General features: G+C 44.2%; 1 protein-coding gene and 1 long non-coding RNA gene across 2 annotated transcripts in view; both read right to left on the bottom strand.

The window, feature by feature from the left end:
- Window positions 1-14,222, bottom strand: part of LOC143357943 (uncharacterized) — a 188,697-nt gene that overhangs the window by 6,449 nt on the left and 168,026 nt on the right. The window lies entirely within an intron of this gene.
- LOC143358340 (venom metalloprotease inhibitor-like) lies at window positions 12,212-13,280 on the bottom strand. Its single transcript, XM_076795409.1, has 3 exons — window positions 13,177-13,280; window positions 12,789-12,901; window positions 12,212-12,702 (listed from the first exon to the last, which is right to left on the bottom strand). Exons 1-3 carry the CDS (start codon window positions 13,226-13,228, stop codon window positions 12,565-12,567), a joined length of 303 nt encoding a protein of 100 aa, XP_076651524.1. The 5' UTR covers window positions 13,229-13,280; the 3' UTR covers window positions 12,212-12,564.

The raw sequence follows: 14,222 nt of genomic DNA, 5'->3' as shown, positions 1-14,222 counted from the left end.
TTCGTATATTATTTTTAGCTCCAGAAAAGTTTTAAAGGAAGTATTATACTGGTTCATGGATGGTCAATCTCTGGACGAAGACTGGTTCAGACGTCTGGAAATTCATAAAAAAATGCTCGCAAGGATCGAGGCAACGATAACTGCGAAATCCTCAAGACAAGTTTGACTTGTGTCTGTAAAATATCAGTGGAACAATGTAAAAATTGATGAATCGTCGCCGCAGCTTATCGAAGGCGTGCCTCCATTGCTCACCTATGTCCCGATACAGAGATCAAACAGATAAAGCGAACTTTTTTCCGGCCAGCCGGGAGTCGGCGAAGGCACAAAGAGCTAAAAAATACAACTGTTTGATCGTAGACGATTTCGGAGCAGAAATAGCGACTGACGCAACGCGAGGCTCCGAACCACTTGCTAATGCGAGACGCGTTCTTATCACGCGCGGCGCGGCGTTCTCTCCAACTGGTCCGGAGGAGTCCGAGGTGGAATCTGGAAATACCGGCGTAAACACGAGGTCCAGGCCAGCCTCGGCACACGGACATTTCGAGAGAAAATATTGTAAGCTAATATTTACGTTCCGGCAGCGGCGCGCGAGGCCCGAGGCGTTTATCGTTAATGCGATTAAGTCGACGCGTGATTCATTCCCGAGCAGACATTAATCGCATCGGCGGACGTGGAGCGAGTATTATCGAATTTTAGAGGTGTCCGGGGAAACCCGGGTTCTAATTGCTCGCACCATGTTCATGGAGAAAACATCCGGAGGCTAGACGAGCGCGTTTGACCCCGTTACGTTGCTTCCTCGAACCTCGTCGTCCTATGTAGATAACAGCTGACATAATTCTTCTTCGTTTTGCTTTTCCCGCATGTATATTTCTTCTATACATCGACACCGTCGCTTCTTCTTCTGCGAAACACGGATTAGTAAAATCTAAACATGTCCAACTTTATTGGTTGAATAGGCATCGACTTCTCTGGTACTCTAGCTCTATTCAACTCTTAAGTGCATTGTTGAGGGTCTACGTCTCTCGGTCCTAGAGTCACGGTTTATTTGGCACACTTCCGACACTATAGAACTACCTCAATTCCTTTCATATACATTGAATAGCATCTTGAAACACAATGGCGGCCATGTCTGCACTCGCCAAGATCCTTCAAAGTTCTTGCACTTTTCTCGTTAAAGATAAACTTAGCCGTTCGACGACGACGATGGTTTATCAGTCTGCTTTTGTATGGTCAACGTACATAAATCATCTTTCGATGATTTCAACTGTTTGATATTTTCTCTGGCTATAATCCATCTTCCGAAGCAACTTTTCGTCCTAGCTTGCAAATTTAATATCTGAAATTGATGCCATTAGATTGGGCAAAAACTTTGTTCTTCAGAATGATGTGTTACACGAACACACCTGCGAACAAATATATTTTACAGTAATTTTGCGGTGTCTTTTGCGACGAGTCGGACACGCCGCTCGATCGATAAGCCGTCGACTGGTTTTAAGTAATTTAACAGAGGCATACCGGACGCATAAACAAACACGTGCGCGCTCATTGCTGTCGATTGAATATTCATGCGTCGGCTCGTATTTACATTTCGTCCGGAATTATCATATCCACGGACTGCTCTGCGAAAATGTGGCTGCCCAGAGTTTGGGATCGGCTACTCAAGAAAATTTGCGGGAACTACCCCTGGAATCTCTGGAGAGACTCGGAACCCTGAAGAAGTTCGTCGAAACGACGGCGGATTAAATGGGCTCGTTGGGGTCGGTGGCTCGTGTTCTTTCCTCGATTTTGTTAATCATCCGATCGAGTGGGGCTTGGGGATCATTCGGACTGAATTAGTCGATGATTTTTCCACTTCCTAGTAGAATAGCAATTTTACAGACAGTGTAACACGAACAGATTTTGTGCAGTGTACTAGAAATTATTAAATTGTGTCTGTTCTGATTAGACTGCGGATTTTTCTGCAAAATAAAAATTGTACAAGGTAGATAATGGTGCATACATTCGCCGAAATTTCTATAAAGTCATCGTCATTTTCATAGATATTTTTAAAATATTACAATTTCTGTTGCTTTATCGTATCTGGCCTTGTGCTTTGTTGACACTCGGATAGAAGGACCGCGCACTCAAGACCGCATTGTTTACTATTTACGTTTTTTTTAATTATTTCTGCGTAGTGCAGAACACAAGTGCGAAGTTTCTATAAAGTCACTTAGTGTTTCTCTGGATTCTGAGCAGAGAACTACGGGAAATTGCAAACATTCTAAAAGTATTAGTTTTAGAACTCATAGAAATCCTGTTTTTTATAATTTGATTCGCGTGTAGTACAATGCCGAGAGGAAAAGTACTAACAATTGAAGAAAAAGCATCGATCGATGCTTATAAAAATATGGGCTGCTCTAATCGCGCAATTGCTAAGAAAATTAATCGGTCATATACTGTGATTAGTAATTATATCAATTTACGTGAAAATTACGGAAAAAATCATTTTAAAGGTGGTAATAAAAAATTGTCAAAGAGACAACATTCATTATTAATGAGGTCTGCGGCTAAGGAAACGAAAAATGCAGCACAATTGCGAGCTGAATTGGAGCTCCCAGTAACAAGAAGACGTGTGCAACAACTTTTAAATTATTCTGGGCAATTTGTGTGGACAAAAATGCAACGTAAACCAGGCCTTAAAGAAACACATAAACAGGCCCGTCTTGATTTCGCACGGGCACACATGTCCTGGACGAAAGAGTGGGAGTCTGTCATTTTTTCAGATGAGAAAAAATTTAATTTGGATGGGCCTGATGGCTGTAAATATTATTGGCATGATCTGAGAAATGAGAAAAGTGTAACAACGAGTCGTAACTTTGGCGGTGGTTCCCTAATGATATGGGCTGCGTTCAATGCTGACAAAAGGACTCCAGTGTGTTTCATAAAACACAAAATGAATTCTGAAAATTATACGGATTTGTTAGACATGGTTCTAATACCCTTTACAGAAAATATTGAAGATGACAATTTTATTTATCAGCATGATAATGCTGCAGTGCACGCGTCGAAGCACACAAAGCAGTGGCTTCTTGAAAGAAATATCAATGTTTTGCCATGGCCTGCTTGTTCTCCGGACATAAATCCTATTGAAAATGTTTGGGGTATCATTGCGCGACAAGTTTATAAAAACTGCAAACAATACAACTCCATTAGCCAACTAAGGGATGCGGTGACTGAAGCATGGGCGTCTGTTAAAACAGAAACGCTACAAAAGTTAGTTTCGTCAATGCCCAATCGCATTTTTAATGTAATTCAAAAAAAATGGAGGTTACACTAAATACTAAAATAGATATAATAAAAAAACAACTGTTAATTTCAACTTTATCCGTATAAAACGAAACTGACATTATAGAAATTTCGCAGTCTGTTCTGTGTAAAATTATATTTTTGTTTTCTTTTATCAATAAATGTTATACTTATGTTTTGAAATCGGCGTGTATGCTTTCTTTATGTAATCCCGAAATGCTACCAAATCCAAATTTTTCATTGGTAATGGTATAATTATAAGAATTCATTACAAAACAGACTGACTTTATAGAAATTTCGGCGAGTGTATAGTAGAACTTTGTTGTGGCTAATAGATTCTGGGATGTTTAAGGGACATTCTCACCTTCTCGAAATGAACTATTATTTGAAAAGGTGTGTTGCACAGTTCAGTTAAGGTTACACAAGGGCACATCAAAATTAGACTCCATCCGGTAGAAAGGAAAAATGTTTCCTCTATTTCAACCTTCATGAAATCGTCTTTGAACCCGCAGTCTTCTTACCGCATCAATTTTCTAAAAATGGGTGCAAGCAACTCGAAATTTCCTAACCACTATAGGTGCCTAAAGCTCGGTGCTGTACCAAAAAGAATCATCGCTACGACGCAATATCGAAAATCGCTGTGCACACACTTACATCACCGTCCCCTGCAGAGACGGAACAAAGGGTCTATTCAAAGCCGGCTGAAAGCGAAACAGAAATCGGCAACTGATGATGCCGCGTAATCCAGGTGAAACGATGACTACGTGCGTGTGTGTGTGTGCGTTGGTTGGATAGGAAGAAGCCTGTTCGATCCCCAGTCTCGCTGGCACCGCGGCCAACCGGAACGCGCGGATTCATGCGACCAGGTTTGCACAGAGGGACGACGCGAAATTCCGTCGAGCGAGCCATTGAAAACCGGCGCGGCGGCCAGCAAACCGGGTGCAACCCTTCTTGCCGGGTCCGTTCTCTGTTTTGGCAGCGTTATCGGTGCTCCCGCAGGGGACGCAGGAACGCACGGCCAGCCCGAGATTATCCGCGCGGCATTGGGGAGCCGAGCGCCGAGAGACAATGCCAGGATTTCGCTGCCATTCCTCTTCGCCCGACTCCCTTTCGTAGTTAGCACGCGTGACTCGGCGACCGGGTCTCGCGAGGATTCAAGGATCAGTTCTTCGAGGCTCAAGGTCGCCGTTCGATGCTAGTCGAATGGAACGAGATCGACTGATAAATGGACTGTCGACAGATGATCGATTTTTTAAGGGAACGATTCTTTTACTCTGCTCGTTGTTGAGATAAACAATTTACCATTGGGTGATTGCAGAATTTCCTGCTCGACTTTGAAGATAATGCAGACGACACTGCAATCTTCGTACGTTGGTTTCGTTCATTAAAAAATTTCGTTAGCGTCTGTACGAACGTTCGACTTTGCAAAATTTTCGAAACAAAAAGGTGTGTTCACTTTGTCACCCGTTACACGGGGTAAACAATTTTGTCGATGGAAAATAAGAACGAATTCAGAAAATAGAAGGTTCAGGCTTTAAAATGAGACCGGAAGGAATATTCTACGACGTTTTTTGACGAAGTGAAAACACTTTGAACACGGGCAATTTTTTCACGGAGAAGCGATCTTTTAATTTTGGACGCCAGTGGATCATTTTAGAAAGTGATCGGGGGTGACAGTACCGTTCGTACACGGTAGTTTAAACGTGTGCCTAACGTGTTCGAAATTGTATAGTAAATTTCCAGCGCTGTAAGGTTTCCCCTCGCGTTCCGAAAGAACGAGTTCGCCGGGAATCATCAGTCGAAGTCGCGGCGTTAATGGAACAGCTCGTCGGCCGATTTGTAAAACTTCCGACTGGAATTCCGTCGTGCTACCCGGTTTCGGGGGTAGGAAATTTTCACGGGGGCTCCGTGCAAGTGGCCCGTTTTCTCACCCCCGTGTTCTCGGCTATTTGCTCGGGCCAGGGCACCCGCTCGTACGAATGATCGGCAAATCGGTCGGAAAAATGATTGGGTAGTGCGGCCGGATGGTTGTCGGGCAGAATCGCCGAGGCTGTCGACCGGGACGAACGAAATAACGGCCGTGAGCAAGATAAATACGTTGCTGGTCGTGGAGGCAGGCCGAAAGTAGGGTGGAGGAAACGACAAAGATTTCTATTAAGGGGGTATTCCGGTTTCTCATTCTCCAAACATCGATTTGCTTTTTTATTGTATTTTCTGTAAGCATAAGTGTTGGAAAGCACGCGTGCACAGGGATTTGTTCGAATCCGTAGAGTTAACGAAGTTATAGGCGTACGGAGAATGCAACTGGCAGTGTTCTAATTTCCTTTAAAAAGTTCCCAGGATTCCCCTGGATCCAGGGAGCCCCTTGATTTCCATTCCTGCAATTAACAACGTGCCGACCTGCGTAAGGAGGACGATCGATTCCCCGCTGTCTCATCGTTTCGCTGTCACGTACCTGTTACCAACGTAGACACCGTTGTACCATCACGGACACCATGCTATCGCGATCCGCACGACCCGGCAAACGGTGACTCAGCCGGTCAGCTGCAACTGCAACCGGTGCTGCACCTTTCGCATCCGTTCCGTGCTCAGCTCAGCAGGTAGCTCACATTGTATCCTGATCGCGCGAACGCGTTTCGTCGATATCCTTCGCAGGGTCTCGTGTCCTACGGCGAAGTGGGCGGGTCCTCGATGTTTCATTAACCTGGATCGATGCCGGCAGGATCGATTGTTCCGCTGCGTGCATTTTTCAGCTTTGTTCTCCTCGCAAATTTTAAGTAGTAGTTACTGCTGTCTTTGTTGCCTGGCGTTTCTTATCGAGACGTTTGATTAATCGATGCTGCGATGCCTTTTGAAGCACGCTGCGCTGATCTTGAGATTTCGAAAATGTTTCTGAGGGTTGGCAACCAATTGATCAACTTAACTCTTTAATTGCTTAAAAATCTCTTCGATCGAAAACTGCATAAAATCTACGACCATTTTTGTAACAGCTGTGTACAGTCCAGACGGATTTGTTTAAAGTCTATATAAAATCGACAATTACTTGGTCAAGGACTACACAAAATCCACTAAAAAACATTTCACTAAAGATGTTGCTGAAATAAAATCAAGTAACAATTGTTTAAAACAAACGAGCAAAGTTTTCTGGAATCAAGGGGAGACGATGGAGCAGAAAGTAGGTGAGAAAGGATGAAAGCAGCAGCATCACGGGAAACCGATCGACCGGAAGACGGTTTCTCCCCGTCTTCGGACGGTGAGGAGGATTCAAAGGCGATGGAAAAGGGAACGTTAAGAGAATTCACCCTCTGTAAAGTGGACCTCGGCCAACGCGAGAATCGGCCGACGTTTGTTTGCGGGCCACTGGCAGAAGCCTGAGGATGATATCGATAGCGGGCGGCGTGGGCCTTCCCGTGAGAAAAATGACATCCGTTGTAGCCGAGAAGTATCCACTCGCGGAGATTTAACTGCGGAACCCCGCCACCCTCTATGGAGATCGGCGAAAAGAAATTCTCGGAACGCGCGCGCGGCTGAGTGCTTCGCCATGGATCGCGAGAGCTCAGATACATCATGGATGGTAAAAAATTCGTTGGGAGGGTTCAAAGTAATTCCCCCTCCTCGACTGGCGTCGTAGAATCGCGGAGGGAATCACCTCTGAATCACTCTCGATTTTATTGTTTCGTCTGCGATGAAATCTTGTGCTGATTCAGGCGATTCAATGGATCGCGTAGATCCAGCAATTTTTGGGCTTGTTCTGGTTATAATCGAACAGAGGATCCTTAGACAAGTTTCGTCCTGGACTAAAAGGTTCCTCGACGCAAGATTAAAATAGAGGACACTGTTAATTCCAGCTTATCTTCTATTATTCTTCCTTTCGCAGTTGACTCTCGGTAGGTTTATTGTTGATTATATCCAAAGTGACAGCGGGCAAGCAACGTGACTGAAATGATAGACTTTCAGAAGATACGCATAGATCATTAAAATCGATGGGGTGGACTCGAACACAGGTAATAAATCGTCGCAGATTTATGTCTTCCGAACAGTTGCAACAACGACAATATTGACAGAGCCCGGTAACGAGACACCTATAGATTCGAAAGCATTCATAGCCGCTAAACGCACGAATACATCCCCAAAATTGCACCCCAACACCGAGGCTCCGAGCAACACACCCCTCGAGTTTAACTCGCGAGGACAAAAACGCACAAGCCCGTTGCTTTCGAGAGAGTCTTTCACCTTCGAGAGAGAGAGAGAGAGAGAGAGAGAGAGAGAGAGAGAGAGAGAGAGAGAGAGAGAGAGAGAGAAGGTTCGGCTCGGCAAACAGTAGCGGTAAATGAAATAGTTCTACGCCTTGTCCCGCCATATGCTCCCTCCGGAAACGGCCCGTATATTTTATAGTCTTGCGAACAAAGCTGGCCCTACCCCCCTCCTAGAAATCCCGCAAAGACCGAATTACAGTTACGCTCGTTCCACTTTGATCCGGCGTTTAGTCCGCGTCGATGGGGTAACCGAGCAGAAATGAACTCGCGAGAATGATATACGCAGTGCGTAAAACGCGCCCCGAATACGCCACCGACCCCCTCGCACCCCCTCGCGGGAGGGAAAGTTTGCGTTCCGTAGGGGTTCGTTCCGGCGGCCATGTTGCCTGGCGAAAATTCCGCGGTCGCACCCACGAAGACTCACTCGCTACCGATAACAGCTTGCACGACAACGAGAAAGGGGATGATTCTACCCCTCTACGTGCTGCCGAGGCCTGACTCCCAAATTTCTTCGACGCTCTGCCTTGAATCTACATTGTGAATCTACCTTCACCTTGCGGTTTTCCTGCGGAAACGCCGAGGAGATCCAGAGGGGTTGGAATTTTGGGTCCTCGTTGTTTCAGCTTGTTTGTTTTCAATCTAACTTTGTAATACTTTAACTGCCGGGGGCTTGCTAAGTATTTAGCCGCAGGGGCAACTGAACTGTGTTTTCAAAATCAGATTCATAACTGAAGGGTTTTTAAGCTATTTTATTCTTTAACCAACAAGTTATTTTGTGCGATAGAGGCTAATACGTTCTTTTGGGGTTTGTTATTTAGATGAAAATTATTGCGTTTCTTTCAGAGACACTATAGTCGTTACAAAAGCCTACTAATAGGCTTCTCAGTGAGCTACGTTCAGCACACTACATTAAAACAGAAATTTAAGATCTGTGTTTTAAGTAAGATTTCTAAAAGGGCTGATTAGAAGGGGTAATAGATAAAAAAAACTTTGCAAAGGGAGGAATAAGTCCGCAATGTTCGGAGAACATTCGTCTATTTCGTGAGTCGATTATCGAGCATTCGTAATGCACGATGCTCAATCGAAATCAGCTTTTCATTTTATTATTCATTGTAAGCATTCACGAAGAGCATGAGAGTTTCCAATGGACGTCGAAGTACAGAAATATATTTAGTCAAGTGATTAAATCATCGATACAAGGCTGAATTGTTGACGAATATTTCGCAAGTATTTTCTGCCTTCGCTACTACGTTGTAAACAGTGAGTAATTAAAAGCGAGTCTCAATAGCACATAAACCTTACTTTTTCTCACGCTATACGCTCGCAAATGCTTCAGTGTTAACCGTTTCCGCCAATGCACGGCTCGCCACACATCGTCGTTCGATGTTTACCCAGCGAGAAATTAAATAAGCACGATAACGTTTACGTAACGTTGTACGCCACAACAACAAAGTAGATTCTAGACGAATACTTGTCCACGGATAATGGATGCATGAAGCGTCCGCGAACGGAATGACTCACGCACTCGATCGCGTATTTTCGAGGCAAGAGACGTTGCCAATGAAGGGTAATTATCTGCAATGTGTATTTTTAGCGTTGGAATTACCGAGCATTAAATCGTGCTAATCATGATGTAGAAATATTACGGGCTCCCTGGAATTGAGGATTTGGCTAATTTTTATTAAAGTATGATTTATGCAATTTATGCAATTTCATGCAATGGCATCTTTGCAGTTCAACTAATCGTGAATAAAAATGTGTCTTTTGGGTTTATTAGTTTTAATGTTAAGATGGTTTTGCAGCACTGAAAGATCGACAGCTGTACATAACATTTGCAGTAAAAAATATTCATCTTTTCACAAGTTATGACGTACGTCGTTGTTAAATATACAGTTTCGAGTTAAGTGGCTTCAAAGTTTGAAATAACATTTCCTACAGCTTACGACTTAACCGCAACGTCTTCCTGCGTCCATAATTATGCAAACACATAGACGAAGTTTCTTTAAAACCAAGGACAGGGCTCTCAAAATCAAGTACTAAAATAAAAACCGACGTTCTGAAGCTTCAATGCTTCCGTAAAATTGGAAGAAAATTGATCAACTCATCGATGCGGTAATTTAGATAATAATGAAATGAATTTCATAAAAATTGCACTGTATCATCTTGAGATACAGAACGTGTGTACAAAATTTTAAAACACTTTTTGACAATAACCTAACCACTTTTTATCTCCCAAACTGTCTAAAATTGATGGCTCTAAATGGGGAATAAACCCTTAACAGAAAAGAAAAAAATTTGCTAAACGAGGCAGTCACAGAGGCGCGAGAAAAATCCTGCGGAGCAATCCATCAGCTACTAGACGAAACAGAAGACCGGAGGATAAAAACCGTGGGTAAATGATGTCAGATTGCCCCGAATAATGAAGCCATCATCGCGTCGCCTGGATCCATCATCCCCTAAATCGCGGCACGTCAATCGCGAGCATCGGCGCCGCTCGTCGGCGGAATGTCGCGTGCGCTTCGGTGGTGGGAAAAAGCGAAAAGGGGAAACGTGGGGGTAAAGGGAGGGGGAAGGAAGGGGAAAAAGATCAAGGTCAGGGGGTGGAAAAGCGGGCGCACGTGCGGCCGCGCATTTCCAGAGCGATGCGGTCGTGCAGATGGGGCGGCAGGGCTCGTGCAGGGGTGGCCCCGGCGGCCATGTCGGTTCCCAATTAAACAAATGCCTGGTAGGAAGCTCGAGCAACCCCTCGGGCATAGGTGGCTCTCTTTTCCACCCCCCTGGTGCCATCCAGCTCGTCTCTGTTCGCGAGGGGCGCGGCGCACGTGTCGAACGGCATGCGAAATTTGAGTCGAGAACTGCTGCCATGCCGCACCGCGCCGCGCCGTGTCGGTGTGTGCCTGCGTTCGATCTGTTCGCGAATGCGTGCCATTCTACGCGCGGTTGTGTGCGTCAGATACGCGCCGCGGATTGCTCTGCGAGCGGACGCCTGTGTTGCGACACGCCGCGCGCGTGCAATCGCGAACACGCACGCGACTGGAATTCCTAATTGGCCTTCTCGTTCAAGATTCGTTCTACGATTCCCTTCGATCGCCTAATCGAACCGAAATCGGTTCATTGCTTTCGGTATCTTCATCGTTGGGTAATTAATTCGGCGAGCTGGATGAACGGCTCGCTTGACGGTGAATGATGATGATCTTTCGTGCTGGTTAGCAACTCGAATATCAACTCCAATAGGAGTAGCAAGCGTCATTTGTGTGGGGAAATCGATTTTCTTGTCCGTATATTCACTGGTGGAAGGTAATTGTGTTCTGTTTGACTAGAGCTGTGTTGTTAGGTTGATGTTGGTTGATTAGTGTTGATTGTTGAAGGGATAGCTTCAATGGCTTCAATCACAGACTCTGAGTTTCTGAACTTCATAGGACCTCGTACAAAGACTACAGTTTGCAAGTGTTCTGTCGTGTTTGAACGGTCCTAAGTCGGTAATACCTAAGAAAGTTAGTTTCGATATTTATTCTAACGGCCGGAGAGCAGCAGAGAGCTTCGTCCGGATTATTTATTTGATACTGTATGTCGAAGAGCGTCAGTTTGAAGTAGTTTGGCCTCGAATGAATGGTCTAATGTTCGCGATCGAGCAGTCAAATAATATTGCCTTTGAAGTATCTACCTAATTCCAAGACTCGAACCTGTCTCGCAATGTCTAACCAGTCTAAAGAGGTCAATAATCTTTGCGACATGCAGCCGCGTTTTCCACAAGCTACAAAAATAATTTCCATCGACTTCTTTCTGGTGCAAACACCATTAGCTCGATAAATTTGGTCCTGCTGCACGGCGAATCGAAAGGATATCCTCTCAGACGGTTCCACTCGTGACGAAAAGTGTACAAACACTCGTCCATCGGGATCCAAGAGAGCAGAACGCAAGCGATGGACACAGATAACCCACCACGAAGCGTCCGGACGGAGACTCGAGCGGACGAGAACAGTCGCGAAGCGATAAACCTTTATCGGCGACGGTGACCTTATCAGAAAAACTTTTTTCCTTCTTTTCTCTTGAGGAAAAGGAGAGAGAGGGGGGGGGCGGGCGGGTCCAGCGTAATCTCGCGAGACTCCGAGAGGCTGGACGGCCATCGCGGAGACAGGAAACCGGCCTCAGCACTTTCGACCTCTCCGTGGATTGCATTACGGATCCAAATATTGGAGCGCCTCTTCAGCTACGGACCGGTCTAACTGTTTGACTTGCTCGAACCGAGTCTGGCTCGTCAGCAGCCGGACACCGGCCACTGGCAATTAGGCTCGACCCTCTCGTGCTACCCAGAAATATTTCATTCCAAGATATTCTACGTAAATCCTTAATTTTATATTTTAATCCCCGTGTGTGTCTCGTATCCATCGGGTACATTATTCACTGTTTCTTGAGTTGTTCGTAAACATTTTATAGTATCCTTTTATTATCAATCAGGAAATTTACAAATTCGGCTCTTCAGCTTCGCAATATATTAGTTTTCCTGAAGTATAACTTACATTGTATTAATTCCAACAATTCATTTATGAATGGACCTCAACCATTGATTTTTATTTTAAAATGAAAGAAAATGGGCGAACTATCTCTAGAAGAGCGTGCAAATGACAATGTCGAAATTCGAGCTTTTAAATAAATTGAGACAATCTATGTAGGATTAACGATACGCTTCAGTTTATTGCATTACATTCGAACACGGTCGTGATCGGTTAACGAACGAGAAGTTACGAAACTGACCCCTTGAACTTCCCTCTCCCGGTACACACCAGTGCGATCGCAGACGTAACATCAAAATAAATAATTAACAATTTCATCGACGCAACCAATATTCTTATCGCAGTCGTCTGCTACGTAGTTGGACGAAGACTTTCGTCGATTGCGCACTCGGCGACCGGACAAACGAAAAGAATCACAGCACCAATGTCAGTCACGGTGTTATCTCTATTTTCATAACGCGAAAGAGCAGAGGTCGCGTCGAATTCGTCGCAATATCATCGTGGATGGATCAGAAGCGAGGCCATGGCTGCTTCCGGCCTAAGAGATTCCGACTGCACCCTCTACCCGGACACGAATTTTTCCGGATACAGTTACCCCTGCAGTCCCTTGCATAACCTTCTTTGCAGTAGCACCCGTCGTTGCACCTCTGAGAGCGGAAATTTCAAGAAGAAATTGTTATTTTCCAAGTTGCAATATTTTTATGAAATTCCGAATCGTTGAATTTATACTCACGATGTTCACGATGGGACACGGCTGACCCATGTTGTCACAAGTGGTTTGACAGGCGGATCCGCAGGCATATTCCTCATTGGGCCGGCTGCAGACTAACTCCTGGCCGGAAGTCACTGGAGAAGTACCGAAATTTTCAAAATTATCGTCCCGAAAATTCAACACCCACGAAAGTATCGGCTGGCCTTCTATAGAAGCCTTTTGCTCATTATCGTTTACAATTTAGTACTAATTCTTTTTGGGCCTTGATGATTTAGGGTGTAGGTCAATACCAGGCACAAGCAAAAAATGTCTATACTGAGAAACGAAGAAAGTTGAGTGGATGAGAAAAATTAAAGGAAGACCCCTCTGAAATTTGTGAAGAGAATGTTGCTTATTTCGGAAAACTTACAAGAGATAAGCGCCGCAATGGCGAACAAGCACACGATCCACAATTTCGTCATCTTGACAGTGCACAGAGTGGTTCTGAACTGGTGAAAAAGAGTCAATAGAGCATCTTATATACGTCGCATTTTGTTTTCCCTATCGGATTACGTGTGTGTGTGTGTGTGACACAAGGTTAATAAGCATTTGTGTGATTCCCCTTTCCCCGGTTATCGTTGTATTAGGACCTTGAATAAGTTCTCGCTGTTTCTTTTACAAAATAAAAGCTTTTACCCAATGTCCTTGCTTCTGGATCATTCCTAAAACTTTTAAACGTTATGAAACAGTTGACTCATCTACTTGTAATGTTTTTCCAAGTTCTGCTAGCGTCTGACATCGGTCTTGATCGAGTAATTCCTCCAACTTTTCGTCTTCAAATTTTTTCGGTGCGCCAGAACGTTCTTTATCCTCAAGTTCAAAATCATTATTTTTGAAGCGTCGAAACCAGTCTCTGCATGTCGTATCCGACAAAGCATTGTCCCCATAAGTCTCAACAAGAATTCTATGTGCTTCAGCTGCAGATTTCTTTTGAATAAAGTAGTGCAATAAAATTCCCCGCAAATACACTTTATTTGGCACAAAAGTAGACATTTTCAGAACTAAGAAAAAATTACTTTGTTTACACTAAAGTGAACTACCATACACTGAAATTTAAGGTTAGATACACTACTGCCTTGCATGTGTGTTACCATTCGAAATTCCACGAACGGGGTACTGCTACTGCCATTTTTGAAGAAACAGCGAGAACTTATTCAAGGTCCTAATACTTACTTACGTTTCTAAACTTTTGTGGCTACCTGTTTCATTAAGTATTGACGTTGTCACGGTAGGTTTCCACTTTTCTTGACGCAAATTGCATATAAGTGTAGTCATTTCGTGCAATAATTGTCCTCATTATTTTTCATGAATTTTTTTAACCTTCAGCACTCGAGTGGTCACTACAAATGGCTATAACATTATTTCAAATATTGTTCACATTACTAAATCTTCTCATATTCAACAAGTCACCAGACA

This window comes from Halictus rubicundus, chromosome 10 (assembly GCF_050948215.1).
Source record: "Halictus rubicundus isolate RS-2024b chromosome 10, iyHalRubi1_principal, whole genome shotgun sequence".
NCBI classification, from domain to species: Eukaryota; Metazoa; Arthropoda; class Insecta; order Hymenoptera; family Halictidae; genus Halictus; species Halictus rubicundus.
The sequence above is the reverse complement of the archived record's forward strand: the minus strand, read 5'-3'. Positions and strand labels throughout refer to the sequence as shown.

Coding starts and splice junctions, on each gene's coding strand:
- LOC143358340 (XM_076795409.1), bottom strand. CDS start 13,228: ATGACGAAATTGTGGATCGTGTGCTTGTTCGCCATTGCGGCGCTTATC. Junction 12,902..13,176: donor CATTGCGGCGCTTATCTCTT/GTAAGTTTTCCG, acceptor GTACTTCTCCAG/TGACTTCCGGCCAGGAGTTA. Junction 12,703..12,788: donor CGTGTCCCATCGTGAACATC/GTGAGTATAAAT, acceptor TTCCGCTCTCAG/AGGTGCAACGACGGGTGCTA.